Below are 24,804 nucleotides of genomic sequence, written 5' to 3' on the forward strand. Positions count from 1 at the left end.
TAAAAAATTTGGGCCAACGAATACGTTGATATCTGGTCCCTAATATCAGTAGACCAAAACACCGTTGACCAAGAAAGGCGAGGCAATGACCGCCAATTCGCTAAAAAAACCACTGTAGCCAAAACCATAAATAATTGGTTGCAGGCTTTCTGTGTTCTGGGTGCGTGATGGGTCAGTTGTGTGTAGATACTAAATCTCTGCAGCTACTTTCTGCGGAAGTTATTTTACAATTTTGGCAGGTTTGGTTATAGCGGCACAGGTGACCCATGGCTCCGCAGTATTCCTCTACAATGGAGCAGCTTCTGTTTTCAACGCTAAATCTCTCCATACACCGAGTCTGGTATTACAGCTCATTCACAGCTCCTGGCCCAATGGATGGACATGACGCTATTTCTGGAAGAGAATAGAACCTTCTTTTATTCCGGACTCTGGAAATCTCTTAGGCTGTGTACACACAGTGAATTTTTATCGCATTTTCTTATGCCTTTTTGCCTGCAGTTTTGTCACAAATCTGCATCCAAATTCTTTTGCCAGCAAAGTCAATGAGAATCCTGAAGTCCTGTGCACATGTTGCGTTTTTCCCTTGCTGATTTGGTGCAGAAAATAATCTTCAGCATGTGAATTATTTCAGCATTTGTGCAGGGTTTAATCCATCCCAGGAATGCATAGAAATGCATGCAAAAAATACATTCAAAACGCATCATAGATGCACTTTTTCCTGCCAAGAGATGCAGATTTGGTGCAGAAATGTCTACATCCACGTACTCAGCCTGTGTACAGAGCCTAAAGTGGGCTTTACACGCAGCGACGCTAGCAATGTCACTGGTGAAAGCACCCGCCCCCGTTGGTTGTGCGTCACGGGCAAATCGCTGCCCGTGGCGCACAACATCGCTTACACCCGTCACACATACTTACCTGCCTAGCGACGTCGCTGTGGCCAGCGAACCACCTCCTTTCTAAGGGGGCGGTTCGTGTGGTGTCAGAGCGGCGTCACTAAGCGGCCGCCCAATAGAAGCAGAGGGGCGGAGATGAGCGGCCATAACATCCCGCCCACCTCCTTTCCTCATTGCGGGCGGTCGCAGGTACGGTGATGTTCCTCGTTCCTGCGGTGTCACACGTAGCGATGTGTGCTGCCGCAGGAACGACGAACAACCTGCATCCTGCAACAGCAACGATAATCGGGAAAGGAACGACGTGTGAACGATCAACGATTAGGTGAGTAATTTTGATTAACAGTCGTTCCTGCATTTCACACGCAACAACGTTGCTAACGAGGCCGGATGTGCGTCCCGAATTCCATGACCCCCAACGACATCTCGTTAGCAATGTCGCTGCATGTGAAGCCCGTGTCCCCGGCCGGCGGGGTGCGCTCGCCACGCTCGGGGCCGGGGCTTCTGCTGCTGCTGCTCGGTGGCTCGAGCGGTGGGCCGGACCCGGGGACTCGAGCGGCGCTCCTGGCCCGTGAGTGAAAAGGGATGGTTTGGGGTTAGGGAGATTGTTCGTGACGCCACACACGGGACGTGGTGATGATGGCACCACCGCTGCTGGTAACGGGGATCCCGGGGAAGATGGTAGGGTGCAGCTGGGATGTTGTCTCTTCCGAGGGTAGGGGGTTTGGTAATCCCGGGGCCCGGTGGTGTGACGGGGAGGCTGGACGGCTGGGGTGCAGGGACTGCGCGGCGCGGTGCCGGACGGCACTGGTGTACTCACTCAGACAATCACTGACAAAGTCTCTGGTAAATCAAAACGGCCGAACGGACGGGTCCCGCAGGCGGCTGCAGTGTTGATGTTGTGCTCTCCCTGGACGGCTGATGGTGGCTGTCTTTCCCTGCACCTTTGTGTACTGTGTTGACTCCGATGGTTCCCCAAACGGTAGTCCACTCCCCGGCGGGGGTGGAAGTCCGGACCGCCCAAATGTGCAGCCGCCTGCGGACCCAGGTGCAATTCTTTCTGGAAGGATGGATGGCCAACATGGCGGAAGTGGCGGCGGCCATGCGGAAATGCGAGGTTGAGGCAGAGTTGGAGGAGCGGGTAAGCGACCCACGCCCCTGTGCCCCAGAAGGACCGGCCGCTGCGGCTGAGGGGCCCGGCCTGCGCCCGCTCACCCTGCTGCCTCCCCTGCTACCCGTAACGGTTGCTGCTGCCTCGCCACTAGGCCCGCTACCCCCGCCACCGGTAGCGGAGCTCCGCCCATCCGCCCAGGAGGGCCGGCCTGCAAGTAGTGTCCGCAGACGATCCGTACCGCTGCCCTGGAAGATCCAGCGGGAGGTGCCCGTCCGCGAAGAAGAGCCGTCGGCACCGGAAGAGGCCGCACCCAAGACTGTCCCGGCTCCGGTGGTCCGTCCGGTCCCGGAGGAGGCAGAGGTCCAGCCGGTGAGGAGCCCTGTTCCCAAACCCCAAACCTCGGCTGAGGTCGCATCGGGTCGCCGCTGCGAGGCAGCACTCCAGGCCACGTCACCGCAGGACCCCCACAGGAGAGTACCGGTTGTGGCCGGTGTGGGCGCGGTCCAGCAGGGCCCGATCCGAGCGCAGGGGCATGCCAGCGCCCCTTACTGGGACAGGGAGCCAAGCCAGCTGGGCCGAGAAATCACCACCAGGGAGCAGCAGAGGGCTGAGGTGATGGCGCGAGTAATAAAAGAAAAGGACGCGCTCCGCAATGCCACCTTTCGGGTGCGGGGCCCGGTATATGAAGGCCAGGTCCGGAAATTTGACCCTCACAGGGGGTACGGCTTCATATACGAGCCGGGCCTGGAGGCCGAAGTATTTGTGGCTCACCGTGACGTCAATTTGCACCTCCCCACGGGCCACCCAGGTCGCGATCTGTTGCCAGACGACCTGGTCTCCTACACCCGACACTGCGGGGAGAGGGGCTGGTTTGCCCTGGACGTTAAGCAAAGGGAAAGCCACGGAGAGCAGATTCGGCCCCAGCCCCCTCCTCCACCGTCCCGTCCGGATATTGAACTGGAGGAGGTCATGGAAGGGTGCGACCTCAAATAGGCAGCGGTCCTCTGTTGCAAGCAAGTTGTCCCCGTTGGGACCCTCAGCAGTTGTGAATGAATGAAAATGAATCAACCAAGTTTAACCTGATTGTCCACCATGATTACCGTTCGTTAAGACAAGTGGTCCCCGTAGGGACTCTACGTGTTTACTGTCCGCATGAGAGACTACTCATGGACATGGCCGAGAACTGGCAGGCCACCCACGAACTAGTGGGTTTGTAAATAATGTTTTGGGCCGTTTTCCATCCGTGCCGCCTCCGGAGAGGCAGATTGGAGGAGGGACCCACAGCGGAGCAGACTGGGGTCCGGCCACCACCTGGACCGGTGGCCATCCTCCAGGGGTCTGGGGTCCCCCTTGGACGTAGGGTCCCCTGAAGTGACAGCCGGGTGCGAGTTTCCGTACCCATTCCCGCTCGGGCAGCCTGAACCTGGACTGGGGTAAAGGGGTGCTGCCCACTTCTTAGGGGCAGCACCAGGGCTAGGTTGCTTGGGTGGGAGAGCGGATGACCACGAACCCGTCCGTTTAATAAAAATGTTCAATGTTTGAAATGTTAAAAGCACTGCACCTCCCGTAAGGGAAGACTACTTGAGTATACGTGTATTGAAAGTTTTAAAATGTTATTTATCTTTTTCAGTTGAAAAATAAAACCGGTGATGGACGGGCAGCCCGCGGACGGTCTGTGTTTTACCAAGGGGGAATGTGACGCCCTGGACTAGCCAGGGGTCACAGGTAACAACAAAGTCTCACAGTGTGAGCGGTTGCCTTCTGACGGGACTTGGGTAGTTAGGAAACCCTTGGGATTCCTGTCACTCTCAGATTTGACTATTGTCGGCGGCTCCAAGCCTGGTCGGGGTCCGATGGCCCTGCCTGTGTGCTCAACTTCAATCCGCTCCCCGGTTCGGTACCGGTGGGCCACCGCCCAGCCCTGGTCCTACGGTTCCGCAGAGTTCCACTGACTCCTGCAGACGGCCACCACCGTCTGCCAACCTTGCTGTCAGTGCCTGGACTCCAACCCAGACACGGCAGTAGTTTACTCCTTTCACTTCAAACTCCAAACTTAATCTGCCCTTTTTTCCCGCCTCCAGGACTGTGAACTCCTCGATGGGCGGGGCCAACCACCTGGCTCCGCCCCCACCTGGTGTGGACATCAGCCCCTGGAGGGAGGCAACAAGGGTTTTTGTCTGACTGCTGTAACTGCCTAGGGTGGGGGTGTGTGTGTGTTGTTACCTGTGACCCCTGGCTAGTCCAGGGCGTCACACCCGCTTAAGGGTTTGCTTACATCTGAGTATAAAGACATCGAGGAAAATCAGATTTAAAAAAATGGGATTGCACTTGCTCCAATATTATTCCATGAGGCAGAGCAGATCTGTGATTTTGTTTTCTTCTGCTGTTTTCAGCCTGGGGAAGAAATCATAGCATGCTGTGTATGGTCGCATAAAACGGCCAAGACTCGTCAGTGCACATCTATGGGTGCAAGAAAGAAATGGATGTCACACAAACCATCCGTATACCGTCTTATGTTTACGGATACATAACATTCTGTAGCATTGAACACTGTAAATGTCCCCGTAAATGATTATAGAATAATAGCCGCTATGAAAAAAATGCATGTCATACGGATACTAAGCGAGAAAGAAAAATAATACATTCGCATTGTACTGACATGGCTGAATGACATACGCGTGACACTCATCCAACTTTTCTGGATGAAAACTGGACTGATTTTTTTATACGCAGGTGTGAGCCAACACTAAGGATTCTTAGCAATTTGTGATTTATTTGTCCCATCTCAAACAAAAAAATAAAAACCATGTTACAATTACATTTCCCATATAGCACGGCTATGTTTACATGAATGCATTATATGGTCCAAGTACGAACCACAATGCCCAGACCGACTGCAGGTCTAATGAGCTGAGCTAAGTCAGCCTCCTATAAATTTATGAAGCTTTTAGGAGATCCATGGTCGGTCCGGGCATTGCGTTTGTACCGCCCCGCGCTTGGCTGGTGCTGTCGAGCCGCTCGGGTCCGGGCTTTCGGTGAGTGTCGGTAGCTCGAGCGTCCCCGGACTGGGGGTCACGTCGCTCTATGAAGGGGTGGTTTTGGTGATCGGGTGGGTGCGCGGCCGGGGCTGCTATGGAGATTGTTCGTGACGCTACCCACGGGTTGTGGTGATGGTTGGCACCACCACTGCTGGTGATGGTGGGGGGTGCCCAGGTGCGGTGTTGTGGCGCAGCTAGGTGTTGACCCCTCCGTGGTTAGGGGATGTGGGACCCGGGGCCCGCTGGGGGTGAGATGGAGCTGCCAGAGGGATGCAGGGCCGGGCGGTGTAGCGTGGTGCGGTGCCCAAGAGCTCTAGTGTACTCACTCTGAAGAAACACATTGCAGTCACTGGTAAACCAAAAACGGGATGTGGTCGGTGCCCGCAGCCGGCTGCGTTGTTCCCCCTACTCGGGTTGATGGTGTCTGTCTTTCCCTGCACCTCTGTAAGCTGTGTGACTACTATGCCTGAGCATCGGTAGTCCGCTCCCCGACTTGTAGATGCCGGAGGAGCCCTTTTGCCCGCAGGCGCTGGCCCGTGGGATCTTGGTGCCTGGGCGGTGGCTTCCTATCCCCCTCGGTGGGCTGTTGCCTTCTCTCGGGACTTGGGGTGGGAATGGACCTATAGTCCAGACCGCAGTCAGTTAATTTGACTTGGTCCAGTTGATTCTGGGCCTTGTACGGGGTCTGAGTATTCCTACCCCACATTTGGCTTAGTTCTGCTCTTATTTTGGAGAGAATAGATTTGGGGGGTGTATTTTTGTGTATTGTATTAGAATAAAAGTTGTCATATTCATACATCATATTTCCTCTCTATTGTACCTCCCGCACACCAACAATTCTATTGTAAGCTAATGAGCAGCTTAATTTGCTTTATATGTTTTTTACTGCACAGTATTTTGTATTAGTGTAGTGTAATCATTTTATATGAATACAGTACATTATGTTGTATGACTGTAATAAGTTTGTATAAACACAGTAAATATTTTTGGGTTGTGGAACGCATTGTGTGTGTTTCAATTATTTCCTATGGGAAAATTTGCTTTGATATAGATAAGAGTAACTTGGTTTAAGAGCGCACTCCCGGAACCAATTATGCTCGGAATCCAAGGTTTCACTGTACTTCTTATCAGATAAATCTGCTTCTTTCTCTGTCAGAACTAATCAATCATTTTCAAAATGTTCAATTCCAGGGTAAAATGTATTCAGTGAAAATCAAATGTTATGTTACTTGTATAGGAGATGGCAGTTACTACTAAGATTCTATATAGACAGAAGAGAGGAGGAGGCGGGAGAAGCAAGAAGAAGAGCTTCCCCTCATTCCCCCTCCCCTTCTACATAGAATCTAATAAGCACCAACTGCCATCTCCTATCTCAGTAATGTAACATTTGGTCTTCACTGAATACAGATTTCAAAAATGAAAGATCAGCCAGTAAGTTGAAATTTATTTTTAATCTGCACCTTTTACTGTTTTTCTAAAGAGACAGCCCCTGAAATGAACTACATGTATGTAAGGGAAAAAATAAAATAAAAAATAAATATATATATATATATATATATATATATATATATATATATATACACACACACACACACATATATATATATTTATTTTTTTAATATTAAATTATTACTTTAATATTTTAATATTAATTTAATATATATATGTATGTTTATATATAATTTTTTTTTTTATTTTTTTTTTTACCAGTAGTTGCAACTAATAATTTATGCAATGATTAAAAAGGAGAAATAGATCGGGAGTTGGATGTCCTGTTCTTCCAGTATTGATGTCATATGTGAGTGTTTACAGAAGGGCTTCCTTTATTTAAGCACAGGGGTGCGGTTGGGCAGGATGTTTGTGGAGAAGAGTAATGCTGAAGGTGTTTTGTAGGTCTTGTGACATCAGCTAATATACATTGTGGGAAGTGGTAAAATACATGGTGCAACAATGTTTATTGCTCATCATATAAAAGGAAATCTTCAGTCTCGTGGCCATAAAAACATACTAGTAAATATTTATACAAATAATAGAATTGTCTGTAAAGCATTAGTGAAGATTTAATTGGCACGGGTCCAGGACATGTTAACGGTACTAATGACCGGAAGAGAAGTGGATCAAAGGGGGGTGGGAGGGTGCGCAAGATCACAGTATTGACAACCCACCCATTACAGCCGGAACACCATAGCTCCGTCCACATACCGGCCATTATTCTCCAGTACTGTAGCTCAGCTCTTTTAAAGTGAATGGGAGCTGAGCTACAATAGCCAGGAGAGATCAATCCATGGTGTACAATGCAGAGGTATAGCGGCTCTATACACTGTGCACTTCTGGCGGTAGATGAACCTGCTAACAGCTAATCAGTGGAGGTGTCGGACCCCAGCTAGTCTTATAATGATACCTATCCAGTGTGGTTCTATTGATAGACTCCCTGATTCTTGACATCTCTTGTATCTCTGTAACAACACAGGTATTTGGATGGCACGTTGGGCCCCTATCGCCTCCAGAAGAGGAGCAGAATACAGGAAGGTCATTAGACGCTGCAGGGCAGAATTATCAGATAGATGTTTGCTTTGTGATGATTTTAAACAATAGAATTAATCTCAGATTCACTGTAGAGCTTCATTACCGCACGAGTATGCAGGGAATAGGAGGAAATGGCCTAAATCTCTGGGGTTCTCACTTTAAAGGGAATCTGTCACCAGGTTTTTACCACCTAATCTGAGAGCAGCATAACGTAGGGTTAGAGACCCTGATTCCAGTGATATGTCACTTACTGGGCTGCTTAGTGTAGTTTTCATAAAATCATGGATTAATCAGCAGAAGATTATCATTACAGGACTACTTGGCATGCTGCAGGTAGTCCAGGATATTCCTGAGCTCTGTATAACTGCTAGATCTAGAGACGAGGAAACATTGATTTTATCAAAATGACAGCAAACAGCTCAGTAAGTGACACATCGCTGGAATCAGGGTCTCTGTCTCTACATTATGCTGCTCTCAGATGAGGGAGCAAAAAGTCGGTGACAGATTCCCTTTAAAGTTCGCCAGGATTTAAAAATGGCAAAGATTTGTGAAGGTTATAAAATAAAGAAATGAGGATCACTTCCCTTCTGAATGCCTCTCCGCTCCAGCACAACTCTGATGCTCACCTCCAGACCTGTAGTGATGACATGTCATTCTTCATCACGTGACCGCTGCAGCCAATCACTGGCCAGTCTGGACTTAAAATGTGTCCTACCAGGTACATTTCCAGTTTTAAATTAAAAAAAAGTACGGTAATTTAAAGGGAATCGGTCAGCAGGTTTTTGCTATGTAAGCTGAAGACAGCATGCAAGGGTTAACACAAGGTTCAAGCATGCTTGTTTTGTCAGTTATCTTTTGTTTATTTGCTATGTTTGTTTAAGCAGCAGGACACTTATCATTACAGGACTAAAAATTTGCCAGACAGTCCAACACGCCCCTCCTCTGATTGACACCTGTCAATGCACATTCTCTATTGAGAGCCCCATGCTTTCATTGTCATGCAGATTTTATTCCTCAATCTGTGATTGGGAGTTTTTGATAAAGCCAATTACTTGTTTTGTACAGAAAACCGCAGATTCCCAGTGCGGAATCCACTCCGCAAGTCTGTGTCGTGTGAACATGGCCAATACAAGTGTTCCCTTCATACCATGGCTAGTCATATCAATAGGAGGTGCTGGTAAATGAATGTACATCTGCAAATTTCAGCGATTAAAGATGATCAAAGCCATGTGACTGCGTAAGGTGGTCATATATCTATCTGTGCTACCATTACAATGCTGGTTATAATAGTCTCTAAGACTAGGGCCCCACTTTGCGTTCTCCTACATACAGTTTAGAACGCACGTTTTCGCCTATTTGACCAAAGTTGCCTTTTCCAGAAATTTAGCGCTAAAAACGCATGCGTATTTACCGCGTTTTTGATGCGTTTTCAGCGTTTACATGCGTTTCCACCTGCGTTTTGACAGATGCGTTTTGCACATCAAGACACTGCTAAATAAAGTTGAAACTGTCAAAAGTAATGAAAAAAGAAGAGAAAAAAAAAAAGGAATACATACATAATTTCAGAAATTATATAGAAAATAGAACTATATAATGAAATTATAGCAGTAATATAGTATTTTTAAGAAAAATAGCAATAAATTATACATTTTCTTTAACTTAATTGTCGGATTTTGTGTGTGTGTAAAGGGACATATGAAATCATTAATTTAATGTGCTAAAAGCATGCGTTTTGTAAGTCTAAAACGCATGTTTTCTGCACATAAAAAGCAGGTAAAACACAGGAATTTGAAGGAATCTTGCTTTTTGCCATTTCTCATTGACTTCAATGTCAGCAAAACGCACCCAAAATGGCAAAAACAATTGACATGCTGCTTCTTTGAACGCATGGTTTTTGCCACAAAATATGCAAATTAAACGCAGCGTTTCAAAACGCAAAGTGCGGACAGGAAATCCACATTTTCCATAGACTATCATGGAAAAGCAAAACACATGCCTTTTGGCATGAAAACGCTGCAGAAATGCAGGTAAAAACGCAAAGTGCGTTCTTACCCTAACAATCATCCTGCAGCAATGCTCCATAATAACACTATTCTATAAGAGGGGAGGGCGCCTCTAACAGAGCCAGCATGAAATGACGTGTGTGGCTGCTACTCCTGCGCCAATCACTGTGTCCCTCAGTGTCCCAATATCACAGCCAGCCTGAAACCTTCCAAGGTGGAGAAAGAAGATACAACTAGTCTGGTAGTCTGGTATGGAGACAGAATTGCACTGTGTTGCATTAGTCAGGACTCAGAAGTCATCAAGGTGGTCTGGGTCAGAAGGAGAAGAAAAAAGAACATTTATAATCAGAGTTAGAGGCATCTGTGAGTCTCTGGATTTAGAGTGGACATTTGCCAAATTGTCTATTGCCCGTAAGATATTAATTTTGAAGCATCTATACTTAAAACTCTGTGTTGTGATGTTCCTTTGATTTCTATATAAATAACCCTTGTCCTATATGGGCACATTTTATAACATTACCCTATTATTTTAACTATGGAGCTACAGCTATAGTATGTGAGGTTGTGTGCTAGTGTCGGTCTTTAATCTCAACCTTGCCTTGGTCACGGTGGAAGCCAGTAGTTTCTTGCAGCGTGGATGTCACTTTCAGGAGACGAGGATGTACTTCAAAATTTTAGCTGATTAAAGGGAATTTCTCACGCTGTATTTGCTGCACCATCTGAGAGCAGAATGATGGAGGGGCAGAGACCCTGATTCCAGCCATGTGCCATTTACTTTACTTCTTGCTGCAGTTTTGGTTAAAAACAGTTTCATCTCCTGCAGGTCTAGCAGTTCTCTGAATGCTGAGCTCTGTAAAACCCACCCATATCACTGATTGACAGCTTCCTGTGTGCACTGTGCATAGGCAGAAAGCTGACAATCAGTGGTGGGGGTGGGATTATACAGAGCTCAAGAATATGGCGGAATACATGGCAGCAGGTTTACTAGTCCTGTGCTAATAATATAGTGATTTTATAAAAACTACAGCAAGCAGCCCAGTAAGTGACACATCACTGGAATCAGGATCTCTGCCCCTACATTATGCTAGTCTCAGATTAAGTGGTAACAACCTGGTGACAGATTAAAATGATAGATAGAGGGATAGATGGAGGGATAGATGGAGGGATAGATGGAGGGATAGATGGATAGAGGGATAGATAGAGGGATAGATAGATAGAGGGATAGATAGATAGATAGATAGAGGTTAGTGGCTGGTGTCATGTTATTCTAAATTGAAATCTCAAAATTCCCTGCTACTTATTCCACTGTCATTCACAAAGGGTTTTCCGGGATAGGATTTAAGGGCAGAAAATTCTTTAAAATAATGATAAAAACACACAAAAAAAAATAAAAAAATAAAACATTACTTAGCATCGACCACTAGATGGAGCTTCTGAGCTTACTCAATCTGAGCTGTATACATTTGTATCACAGTGTGCTCCATCTAGTGGCAGATGCAGGCATAGCACTTAATGTAATATGGCTGTATGAAGGCAGAGTGCACTGCGATAGAAAACAGATACATGATAATTTGCTTATTAATGTGTAGTCAACTAATTAATTGCAAAAAAATATAATATTCTGCCCATCTATGATGGAGGCTGCTAATGAAGCCATTTGGAACAGAGCCTTATGTAAATAATGGTGGAAATTGCCAGTATATTACAATTGTGGATATTGCTACACAAAACTTGAAATGACTGTGTTTGTCAATTATGTACTCTGGTTATATGTGGCAATACATTGCAGAAATGATGAAAATCCTGTTACAAATCAAAATGTTACAACTTACAATCCATCTAGGAGACAAACAATAATAGCTGTAAATGTCCATCAAAAGTTATGTACACAATGCATGATAATGATACAATCTACAGCTAGAGCCGCAATATAGCCAGTATTTATCTATAACCTCAATTCACAAAAAGTTGGGACGCCGTGTAAAATGTAAAGAAAACAAGAATGTAATGACTGGCAAATTTAATTCACAGCAGAACATAGAACACCGATCAGAACTTAAACATTTTTCCATTTAATTAGAAAAAAAATGCTTTTAGAAATTGATGGCAGCAACAAATATATAAAAAGTTGGGCCAAAAGTCTGGAAAAGTAAGCGGTACTAATGAAAAACAACTGAAGGGTCAATTTTCAAGTCACATGACTGTGTAAAAAGAGTATGTTAGAGAGGCAGAGTCTCTCAGGCTAGAGAGTCAGAAGTGAAGATGTCAGAGGTTCAATGTCTGAACCATGGCCTCGAAAAATGGGGGAACAATTTCAGGAACATTTTCAAAATAAAATTGCAAAGACTTGCTCTACGGGCTCTCAGGCAGCACTGCATTAAATACAGGCATGATTCAGTGGTATGGGCTCAGGAATACGCCCAGAAATCATTGTCTGTGAACACAGATCACCATACAAGCCACAAATGCAAGTTAAAGCCCCATCAAGCAAAGAAGAAGCAGTATATCATCACCAACCAGAAAAGTTGCCACTTTCTCTATATCAAAGGTACCGTATTTTTCATTTTATAAGACGCAGCGGATTATAAGACGCCCCCCAAATTTAGAGGAAAAAAGGTGGAAAAAATATGGGGTCCATCTTATAATCCAGTGGTGTCTTATCGGATGGGGGTCCGCAGGGCGATGTTGCAGGCGGTGTGTGTCCCAGATGCTCGCTAAGGGCACTGTGAGGCAGGAACATCAAGAAACTGTCGTCAGGGCAAGCTTCAAGAAATGGTGCCCGGTGTTGGTCCGTTTGCAGATGGAGCGCTCAGCTCAATGACAAGCAGATATCTCCTCTGCGCATGCGCCACCTCTGGGTGCCATTTTCCTTAAGTCCGCTGGAGGGAGATCAATGGGCTGAAGACAGCACGCGTGCAGATGAGATATTGAGCTGAGAGCTCCATCTGCACACGCGTCGACTTGAAGCCCACACCACTGACATTTTCAGAATGGCGGCCCCTGCATCACAGCAGCACCCTCCACGCAACATACCACCCGCTGCATCTCCTGTGAGCCCTTTCCTCCTCCCCCGGTAAGCTACATTCAGATTATAAGACGCACCCCTCATTTTCAGCCCAAAATTGCGTCTTATAATCCGAAACAAAGTTAATTTAGAGAGTTCTCAGAATAGAAAACTTCTGAAGAGGAGAGAAACCATCCAGCTTGTTATCAGCGCACAGTTCCTGCATCTCTGATCATATGGGCTGCATTAGTGCCTATGGCATGGGTAACGTACACATCCTGAAAGGTGCTAGCAATACTGAGCATTATATAGAGGTCTTAGAATAACATCTGCTCCATCCAGACAATGTCTCTTTCAGGGAAGACCTTGTGTATTTCAGCAAGACAATGATAAACCACATACAGCATCCATCACAACAGCATGGCTCTGACGAAGGGTTCAGGGGATGAATCGGCACCTGCAGTCTGGACCTTTCACCAGTACAAAACATTTGGAGCATCATGAATCGAAAAATCCAGAAAATACCCCGAACTATGGAGCAGGGAGAATCCAACATCAGACAAGAACAAGACAGCATTCCTCTCCCAAAACTCCAGTAATTGTTTCCTCTCTTCACAGACATTTACAGACTGTTGTAAAAAGAAGAGATGCCACACAATGCTGGACATAGCCCGGGACCAACTTTTCTGAGCTATGTTGCTGCCATCAATTTCTAAATTAGTGTTGTTTTTTAAAAGAAATGGAAAAATGTCCAACGTTCCACTTCTGATCTGTGTTCTTTTGTGAATAAATGAATGCGATACGTTTCCAGTTCATTGCATTCTTATTTTCTTTCCATTTTACACAGGATAAAAAGAAAAAAAAAATCTTTATTTTTATATAGCGCTAACATATTCCGCAGCGCTTTACATATATCAGGAACACTGTCCCCATTGGGGCTCACAATCTAAATTCCCTATCAGTATGTCTTTGGAGTGTGGGAGGAAATCTGAGGAAATCCATGCAAACACGGGGAGAACAAACAAACTCCTTGCAGATGCTGTCCTTAGTGGGATTTGACCCCAGCGCTGCAAGACTGCAGTGCTAACCACTGAGCCACCGTGCCACCCATAACTGTTTGGAATTGTGGTTGTATATAAACTATCATGTACCTCCGTACGGCCAGCATACCTCCAGGGAACCTCATGATACCTCTTTTTTTTAGCATCTAGTTTGCAGGACTTGTGATTCGTAAACCAAAACCAGGAGTGGGTGAAAAATGCAGAAGAGGTGACGTGTTTCTATTATACTTTTCCACGATTGTTCCACTCCTACAAATATTGATGTAAAATACTGACCAAACACTGAACATGTGGCCTTATGATGCTGATCACCACAATAGGCTGTTAGCCGGCGTGGTGCACTACACGTAGCCATGTGAGTGGCACCCTATATATATACCTTGTTATCTTACCTTGTGCATATTCATAGTACTATGCAGCAAGGATGATAATTGAGTGATTGTCTTCATCAGTTATATGGGGCCTGTCTTCATCCTGCAGGATGGCAAGTGTATCTTGCTGAAACGCGTTGTGTTAATACAAGAGCTTTATGTTATTAATAATAAAGCCAAATTTCTTAAAAGATCAAAGACCAAAGATCTATTACTAGCGCTCACAAAGACCGGAATCTTTTTTCTATATGCCTACTTTCATCCTGCAGTGAACTGGTTTAGGCTTATTGATACAAGGTTATTTATTTATTTAGTTTTTTAATATAACATCAATATATGCAGTTTATAAAAAGGGAATCTGTCACCAGGTTTTTGCTCCCCCATCTGAGAGCAGCATAATGTAGAGACAGAGACCCGGATTCCAGCGATGTGTTACTTACTGGACTACTTTGTTGCAGTTTTAATAAAATCCCTTTTTTTTTTCTTAACCAAACTATAAGGCTATGTGCGTACGTTGCGTTCTGCGTGACAAATATTCTGCAGCGTTTTGTCACTGCATGTGCGTTTCAAAACGCAGCCGAAAAGCTGCGTTTTGGATGTAGTTTGAGTGCAGAACGGATGAAGAATTCATGTGTTCTGGATGCTTGCTCTGCGACAGAGTGGGAAATGTATCAAAAATGCACAATAGAAGTGACATGTTGCTTTTTAGAACGCAGCGATTCGGCCACAAATTTCAGCATGCAAATCGCTGTGTTCTAAAACGCAACGTGCGCATGGAACTTGCACAAGTTACATAGACTTTACTGGGGACGCAGAACACATGCGTTTACGCTGCAGTCCAAAGCGCTGCGTAAGCGCATGCAAAACGCACACATGCGCAAATGGCCTTACAAGCCCAGTAAGTGACACGTTGCTGGAATCAGGATCTCTGCCCCTACATTATGCTGCTCTCATATTGGTTAGCAAAAATCTGATGACAGATCTCTTTACAGGTGTTATTCAGTTTCCAAACCCCCCGCTCCCCAAGTGCAGTTTTGAAAAAAATAAATTAAATAAAATTGTGCTTTATTCACCCCTTTCATATATCCAGGCATGCGTTTTTATCAGGTTTTGGTGCGTTTTTTCAGCATTATCCATGGCAAAACACAGGGAAAAATGCAGAAAAAAAAGTCACATGCTGCTTTTTTTGCTGCAGAAAATCTGCAGCAGAACCTGTAAGGAAAAAAGAAGCAAAGTGCGCACAGCATTTCGGATTTCTCATAGACTTTGTTGGGGAAGGACTGCATGAAGTTTATGAACACAAACCGCACCAATTCTGAACCCAAAACCGCAGCCAATCCACTGCAAAAAAAACGCAGTGTGCGCACAGGGCCTAAGTCTTTCTGGTGCAGTCCCCTCTTTTGTAAAACGGATGCCAGTTTCTCAGTCAGCTGTCTGCAATCTTCATTTTTGCTCATGAGTGCACCAGCCGGGAGAAAGGCAATGATTTAGGGGTCCCATGCACAATAGACAGGTATCAGCCCCCTGATGGTTCCTTCAGCAGCGCTCTCCCGACTACTCCGGCATTATGCATTTATTGTGCCATTTTTATTTGTCAGAGGATTTCTTTAATATTTTGTCTTAGGGTACTTTCACACTTGCGTTATTTTCCTTCCGTTACAATCCGCCCTTTTGGGAAACAGCGGAATCCGTTAACGGATTCCGCTGTTTCCCATAGACTTGTATGGTTGACGGATTGTACCAAAAGGAGCTGCGTTGCTTCCGCTGGGCGACGCTCCGTTGCTTCCGCCCAGCGGGAGGAACGCAGCATGTAACGTTATTTTGAGCAGCGGAATCCTCTGGATTTCACTGCGCATGCTCTTTTGTTTTTTTTTTTTTTTTAAATCAAACTTTATTTTGGCTCGCGGTGGCCGAACGTTCAGCTGAGCGCCCGGCCGTCGGCAAGCGACAGCGCTCAGCTGAATGACCGGCCACCAGCATGCCCGGCCGCCGGCAAGTCACAGCGCTCAGCTGAGCGCCCGCCCGCCGGCATGCCCGGGCGCCGGCAAGTGACAGCGATCAGCTGATCACCCGGCGGCCGGCTGCAGGGAGCGATCAGCTGATCACCCGGCGGCCGGGAGCGATCAGCTGATCACCCGGCAGCCGGCTGCAGGGAGCGATCAGCTGATCACCCGGCAGCCGGGAGCGATCAGCTGATCACCCGGCGGGCGGGAGCGATCAGCTGATCACCCGGCGGCCGGCTACTGGGAGCAATCAGCTGATCAACCAGCGGCCGGCTGCAGGGAACGATCAGCTGATCGTTCACTATAGTCTGCCGCTGGTAAAACCGGGAAAAAAAAAAAAAAAAAAAATCAAAACGAATTGCGTTGTTTTGCAGCATCCGTTGCATCCGTTGTGTCACTATATGCAACACATCCGTTGCATCCGTTACACAACGCAATGCAACGGATACCGTTCAACGCAAGTGTGAAAGTAGCCTTAAATATCACAGCAATTTAAATGCCTTATACCGTAGTATACACTTTGGTCATACCAACACTTTATTTGCAATTTATACATAGATCCCATAAATGTGCATTTTGGATATATACAACCCCCCAGTGGAGCTCCTCCGTGGGTGCTCTACCTGCTTTCACACTGCGCCTCACGTTTCTTCGGTTCCTGTATATACAGATGAGATTCGGATGAGTCTATTTCAGCCCCTCTCACAGATGACCTCGATCACACTCTGCTCCATGGGGGCCGGATCCAAGCACCGGTGAGCAGCGCTGCCTACAACCTCATCCAAAAGGCAATGGACTAGATTCTCATCACTGACAAAGCGCCATAAATAGAGCTGCAGGTAGTGACAATCCACCTGGATCTGCTGGAGACCAAAGCGGCCAAATGTCCTCAGGCGGACGCACTCCAGGAATGTCTTCAGGCTGATCTTTATAATTCCTGTAAGAATAGACACCTGAAATGAGAGAAACGGAATATGAGGATTAAAAAGTAAAAAATGACCATGAATCAATCAATATTTGGGGTGGGAATCTAATTCCTGGGTCATTCCGTGTCAAGTGGACCAGTTTTAAAAATCGTCCCCACTCGACGTTCTCCGATTTTGCTGAAAATTTATAAGGATGTACATGTATGTTTGAAAAGAGGTTCTGTAAATTTTTAGGGCCAGATCTCAAATATATTGGGCACTGTTGACCTTTCACTGGAGGCCCCCCCAAGGCTGCGGCTTCAGCTAAGAGGATTTTGCAAACTTTGGCACATAGCCATTAGAGTTCTATACTGGCTATGATGCTGAAATTTGGCATACTAGCTCAACTTTTGCTGCTAAACGCGATAAAATTATTACCGGCTATGACAAAACAATATTTCGGCCGCAATTTTGTGTCAAAGTAGCATGCAAAACGCCTCGCATAAAATTTATGCCAAACTTTGCCCATATATAACTCAAGACCAAAAACCAATAGGAACTGGTGCTTTACCCTGCACACCAAACCTCTACATGACTTTGCATTGCTGCAATATCACGGTCAAAGCATATGTATTTGTGGAAATATTCACACCCACATATGATGAAAAACTTAAAAAAAACGAATTTTACCTATTTTTAGGTCAAATTTCTCAAAAAGGGTACCCCTAAAATATATTAATTCTGTTATCATTTGAAAGAGCACATTTTTCTCTACAAGGATCATTGGGGTTTTTTTTGGAGTCTCTCCATTTAAGAAAAGAAAAATGCCACTGAACATGGTGTTATTTATTAATACGCAATGAATGCTAACTGCACTATTCAAACCCTTGCGTTGGTCCATGGTGGTTATACCACAACCAATTCCCTAAGAATTGGTATTATAATCCTATTAAGAATTGTAATAATGCTGTCTTTCGAGAATTGGCAGCCCCATCGCCTAGGAGCCATGGCCGATAGCCGTGCAAGGCAAGTCGCGGGTGGTCTCTTTATCGCAGGTTCCGAAGCCTGAGGGTGGGTGTCTTTGCCTAGGATCCCAAGCCTAATATTGGGTATCTTTTGTTGGTTCCCCAAGCCATAATGTTCAGTCTAAGTGGTTTGGAATTGTTGCTGAATTTACAACATAATGGGTTCAGAGAAGCTGTATTGTCGGCCCATTGCTGCTGCAGCTGGTGCTGGAATTATTGCAATGATCGACTGCTCGGGAATCCAGCATGTATCATTTCTCACAGGCCAGTGAAAGAAGCTAGCTGCTCCATGAGGATGCATAAAATGTATTAATGCATCATGGTCGTCGACTGAAATTTCAGAAATATTTCCAATCCACCAGTTCCTATCGTAAATGCAGGCAATGTATTGCCCTGGCTGGAGGCTTGCAATTGGCACAAAAGGCATTTCTGATCTGACAGATCCATCTACATGGGCAATGAAAGATGAAGGGTGGATATACAGCTGATAGTCCTACTGAATAGACTGTTAGAATTTGTATTATGGCAAGAAAAAAGCAGCTAAGTAAAGAAAAACGAGTGGCCATCATTACTTTAAGAAATTAAGGTCAATCAGACCGAAATATTGGGAAAACTTTGAAAGTGTCCCCAAGTGCAGTGGCAAAAAACATCAAACGCTACAAAGAAACTGGCTCACATGAGGACCGCCCCAGGAAAGGAAGACCAAGAGTCACCTCTGCTGCAGAGGATACGTTTATCCGAGTCACCAGCCTCAGAAATCGCAGGTTAACAGCAGCTCAGATTAGAGATAGGGTCAATGCCACACAGAGTTCTAGCAGCAGACACATCTCTAGAACAACTGTTAAGAGGAGACTTTGTGCAGCAAGCCTTCATGGTAAAATAGCTGCCAGGAAACCACTGCTAAGGACAGGCAACAAGCAGAAGAGACTTGTTTGGGCTAAAGAACACAAGGAAAGGACATTAGACCAATGGAAATCTGTGCTTTGGTCTGATGAGTCCAAATTTGAGATCTTTGGATCCAACCACCATGTCTTTGTGTGACGCAGAAAAGGTGAATGGATGGACTCTACATGGCTGGTTCCCACAGTGAAGCATGGAGGAGGAGGTGTGATGGTGTGGCGGTGCTTTGCTGGTGACACTGTTGGGGATTTATTAAAAATTGAAGGCATACTGAGCCAGCATGGCTAGCACAGCATCTTGCAGCGGCATGCTATTCCATCCGGTTTGCGTTTAGTTGGACCATCATTTATTTTTCAACAGGACAATGACCCCAAACACACCTCCAGGCTGTGTAAGGGCTATTTGACTAAGAAGGAGAGTGATGGGGTGCTACGCCAGATGACCTGGCCTCCAGAGTCACCAGACCTGAACCCAATCGAGATGGTTTGGGGTGAGCTGGACCGCAGAGTAAAGGCAAAAGAGCCAACAAGTGCTAAGCACCTCTGGGAACTCCTTCAAGACTGTTGGAAACCATTTCCGGTGACTACCTTTTGAAGCTCATCAATGCCAAGAGTGTGCAAAGCAGTAATCAAAGCAAAAGGTGGCTACTTTGAAGAACCTAGAATATAAGACATATTTTCAGTTGTTTCACACTTTTTTTTTAAGTATTACATTCCACATGTGTTAATTCATAGGTTTGATGCCTTCAATGTGAATCTACAATTTTCAGAGTCGTGAAAATAAAGAAAACTCTTTGAATGCGTAAGTGTGTCCAAACTTTTGGTCTGTACTGTGTGTGTGTGAGTATATATATATATATATATATATATATATATATATATAAATATATATATATATATATATATATATATATATATATATATATATATATATATATATATATATATATATATATGTGTCTGTGTATGAATGTGTCCATTGTGATTACAACTAAATAGTTTACTTATGACAAGCGGGAGGGTTGTGCATATTAGATCAGAGCTCGCTGACGGATTCTCAGTTAACTTACTTTGCAGTCAGATGTGCTGGGAAATAAAGAACCTGTAAAAGGCACACAGAGTAACATTTATACAGAATTTGAATTTCAAGCAATATTTTTAGTTCCATTTACATGCATTAAAGTAAAGAAAATGTAAGATCGCCCTAAAGATATCTATACCCTTCAAATGAAAAGATTCAATGTGTCAAAGAACACTGAATGCATGTATATATATTATTATTTTGACCATTTCTCATTTTCAAAAAATAAATACAAAATTTATTGCTTGGAAATTCAGAGACATGTTGTCAGTAGTTTATAGAATAAAAGAACAATTTACATTTTACTCAAAAATATATAAAGAGAAAAATCAGAAAAACTGAAAATGTTGCAGTTGTCTCTTAATATTCACCAGATATATATATATATACTTACATGCACCGCACGCTGACATCACAATGGCTTAGAACCCTCAGTGACAGAATGATGATGTCACAATCGGCCCCTGTGTGTCACAGTGAGTGATGGAATCATTCCGGTCACTTTCTATTGTGTGTTGCAGTCACGAGTTGTGTTTTGCAAAATTTGTTATAGAAAGCGATAGATATTTATTAATATTTATTATCATTATTATTATTATTATTAATAATAATATTATTATCATCAGCGTCCTCCGGTGGACAGAGGGAAAGGTACGTGACACTTAGTGTAATGAGTAATGGGGGTCTTTGCAGAGGGGAGACACGACCTGCGGAGGATTATAGAGGGACATGTAGAGATTCCTGGAAATTGCCATTAACCCTTTCAGAACATGGCCAATATTTCCTTCTCTTCATCTCTATTTTTCTGTCCACACAGCCATGTGAAAGCTTAATGTTTTGTGATATGAATGTTGTTTTGAAAAACACCATTCATTTTATTATATAGAAAAATGGGAAAAAAAATGACAACTGAGGTGAAATGGTGAAAAAAAAAAGTTTAGCAACTTTGTTAGTGCTGCCTTTTTACCGCATTCATTTTGTGGTAAGATTCATCTGGAAATGTGATTCAGTGTGATTACAGCAACACCAAATATATTTTATTATTATTATTATTATTACTCAAGTGGCTGCAACAATTTCAGAGCTGTATAAAAAAAATTATTTTTGAAAATTTTTGAAAATTGATTCACCATTTTATGAGCCCGGGGCTTGTTTTTTCCATGGCGAGTTGACAATTTTATAGACACCATTTTGGGACACACAAAATTTTGGGGAAATTCACAGTAAAAAATCAAGAACCCCCCCCCCCTCCCCCCACAAGTCACTTTCTTTCTCTTGGATTTAGGATAAATCAATGACAGATATAACAAAGGGCGAGAATTGCACTTTTTTAAATATATGTATATAATATATATATATATATATATATATATATATATACATACACACACAAGGCTCTGGCAAAAGTCAAGAGACTGTTGCAAAATTGTCAGTTTTTCTGATTTTTCTCTTTATAGGTATATGTTTGGGTAAAGTGTAAATTGTTCTTTTATTCTATAAACTACTGACATCTCTGAATTTCCAAGCAATACATTTTGAACTTATTTTCTGAAAATGAGAAATGGTCAAAATAACAAAACAATGCACAGTGCTTTCACACCTCAAGTAATGCAAAGAAAACAAGTTTATAATCATTTGAAAACAACAATACTAATAGTATTTTACCTCAGGAACAGTTCAGAAATCAATATTTTGTGGAATAGCCATGAGTTTTAATCACAGCTTTCATGCGTCTTGGCTGCTTTCCACCACTCTTTCACATTGGTTTTGGGTGACCTTATGCCACTCCTGGTGCAAAAAAGTAAGCAGTTCTTTGTTTGATGGCTTGTGACTACCCATCTTCCTTTTGATTATATTCCAGAGGTTTTCAATGGGGTTCAGATCTGGAGATTTTGCTGGCCATGACAGGGTTTTGATGTGGTGGTCCTTCATCTACACATTGATTGACCTAGCTGTGTGGCGTGGTGCATTGTCCTGCTGGAAAAACCAGTCATCAGAGTTGGGGAACATTGCCTGAGCAGAAGGAAGCAACTGTTTTTCCAGGATAACCTTCTATGCGGCTTCATTCATACGTTCTTCTCAAAGTTTAATCTGCCCAATTCCAGCCTTGCTGAAGCATCCCCAGATCATCACCGATCCTCCATCAAATTTCACAGTGGGTGCAAGACACTGTGGCTTGTATACCTCTCCAGGTCTCCATCTAACCATTAGACGACCAGGTGTTGGGCAAAGCTGAAAAGGACAATGCGCCATGCCATAAAGCTAGGTTAATCAATGTGTAGATGAAAGGATGAAGGACCACCACATCAAAGCCCTGTCATGGTCATAGAATAAAAGAACAATTTACATTTTATTCAAAAATATATAAAGAGAAAAATCAGAAAAACTGAATATTTTGCAGTTTTCTCTTAATATTCACCATATATATATATATATATATATATATATATACATATTTACTTACATGCACCGCACACTGACATCACAATGGCTTAGAATCCTCAGTGACAGAATGATGATGTCACAATCGGCCCCTGTGTGTCACAGTGAGTGACGGAATCATTCCGGTCACTTTCTATTGTGTGTTGCAGTCACGAGTTGTGTTTTGCAAAATTTCTTATAGAAAGCGATAGATATTTATTATTATTATTATTATTTCTTTTATTATTATTATTATTATTAATAATAATATTATTATCATCAGCGTCCTCCGGTGGACAGAGGGAAAGGTACGTGACACTTAGTGTAATGAGTAATGGGGGTCTTTGCAGGGGGGAGACACGACCTGCAGAGGATAATAAAGGGACATGTAGAGATTCCTGTAAATTGCAATTAACCCTTTCAGAACATGGCCAATATTTCCTCCTCTTCATCTTCTGTCCACACAGCCATGTGAAGCTTGATTTTTTGTGACATGAATTGTTGTTTTGAAAAACACCGTTCATTTTATTATATAAAAAAATGGGAAAAAAATTACAACTGAGGTGACATGGTGAAAGAAAAAGAAGTTTAGCAACTTTTTTAGTGCTGCCTTTTTACCACATTCATTTTGTGGTAAGATTGATCTGGAAATGTGATTACAGCAACACCAAATATTTTTTTTTTATTACTATTATTACTCAAGTGGCTGCAACAATTTCAGAACTGTGTAAAAAAAATATTTGTCTCACCATTTTATGAGCCCCTGGCCTTGTTCTTTCCATGGCGAGTTGATAATTTTATAGACAACATTTTGGGACATACAAAGTTTCGGGGAAATTGACAGTAAAAAAATAAAGAACCCCCCCTCCCCCACAAGTCATTTTCTTTCTCTTGGTTTTATGGATAAATCGGTGTCAGATATAATAAAGATCCAGAATTGCATTTTTTAATATATATATATATATATAATTATAATAATTTATTCATTTTTTATATAGCGCTATTAATTCCATAGCGCTTTTATATATATATATATATATATATATATATATATATATATATATATATATAAAATTATTATTTTATTTATTAAATTAGGATGATTGACATTGTTATATTTTATCATTTTTATGTATTTTTAGTCTCACCTAGGGGGCTTGAACCTATATACTGCTGTTCTCATCATACTGTAGTACCACAACACTCAGCATGCACTTCTAGAAAAATATAGGACTACAGGTGTCAGAAAGTCCTGTTATATGAATTTCTCATCATTCTGTAATACTACAACACTCAGCAGGTACATCTGGGAAAGTATAGAAGTAGCATGCTCCGTCGTCAAGTTTTTTATTGTGCTGTGGTCTATTATGAAATTGATGTTCCCCCTTATGATACCCATCCCATAGTAGGAATAGATGTCCTCCATGGAGGCACATGCATCATGGTGGGGAAGGGAAGCGATGAGAATCGGTGAATAACCATTTAATTGATGCTGTTATTGACAGTGGCATCTAAATGGTTAAACAGCAGTGATTCGTGCTCTGGTTGCTGCTGTTGGGGCAGGTGATGGCATATACCCTCTGTCACTGACAGTGGCATCTACATGGTTAAACAGCAGTGATCGGCGGTCTGGTTACTGCTGGTATGGCAGGTGATGGCACATACCCTCAGTCATTGACAGTGGCATCTAAATAGTTAAACATCAGTGATCGACGCTCTGGTTGCTGCTTTTGGGACAGGTGATGGCACATACCCTCTATCATACCCTCTATCATCTACATGGTTAAACAGCAGTGATCGGCGCTCTGGTTGCTGCTGTTGGGGCAGGGATGGCACATACCGTCTAACCATGTAGATACCACTGCCAATGACAGACGGTATGTGCCATCACCTGCCCCAACAGCAGCAACCAGAGCGTCGGTCACTGCTGTTTAACCATGTAGATGCCACTGCCAATGACAAACAGCAGTGATCGGCGCTCTGGTTGCTGTTGTTGGGGCAGGTGTTGGCACATACTCTGTATGGAGGGCCCTGACTGTGATGTATATCTACACCAGGGTGTGTGGATCGGTTAATACAGCACGGACAGAGGTAAAATCATCAGATAATAAGGCCTCTGAGATGACGGCTCAGTATAGGGTTAGAGTTCTTTTCTGGATTGAGACCAATGCTATATTTTTACCATCTTGTGTTTTTCTCCATTGTTTGCAGGGCGCTGAGAACATGGCCCTTCTCGATAATTCCACCAAAAATACACCACTTCCATCTGATGATGTCGAAAAAGGAGCGGATCCACAAGAGCAAGACCTGCTCCCGCGGACTGGAATTTCACACACCTGTGCCATTATTATTCTAGTGATTCTATTCTACATAAATTTAGTCACCTACATGGCTACTTCCATTGGCGCAGGTAGGTAACCGTACACCGTGTTATGTCAGGCGGCAAGGGTCATCTGGCCCATA

The 24,804-nt window shown here is 43.8% G+C and overlaps 1 protein-coding gene across 1 annotated transcript in view; it reads left to right on the top strand.

The window, feature by feature from the left end:
* The first annotated feature begins 1,971 nt into the window (after nucleotides 1-1,971).
* LOC142254332 (protein spinster homolog 1-like) overlaps nucleotides 1,972-24,804 on the top strand; it is a 38,566-nt gene continuing 15,733 nt past the window's right edge. The window contains exons 1-2 of the mRNA XM_075325379.1: nucleotides 1,972-2,031; nucleotides 24,553-24,751. Of these exons, the coding sequence (XP_075181494.1) occupies nucleotides 1,972-2,031; nucleotides 24,553-24,751 (259 nt within the window). The remainder of the gene's footprint in view (nucleotides 2,032-24,552; nucleotides 24,752-24,804) is intronic.

This window comes from Anomaloglossus baeobatrachus, chromosome 10 (assembly GCF_048569485.1).
Source record: "Anomaloglossus baeobatrachus isolate aAnoBae1 chromosome 10, aAnoBae1.hap1, whole genome shotgun sequence".
NCBI lineage: Eukaryota > Metazoa > Chordata > Amphibia > Anura > Aromobatidae > Anomaloglossus > Anomaloglossus baeobatrachus.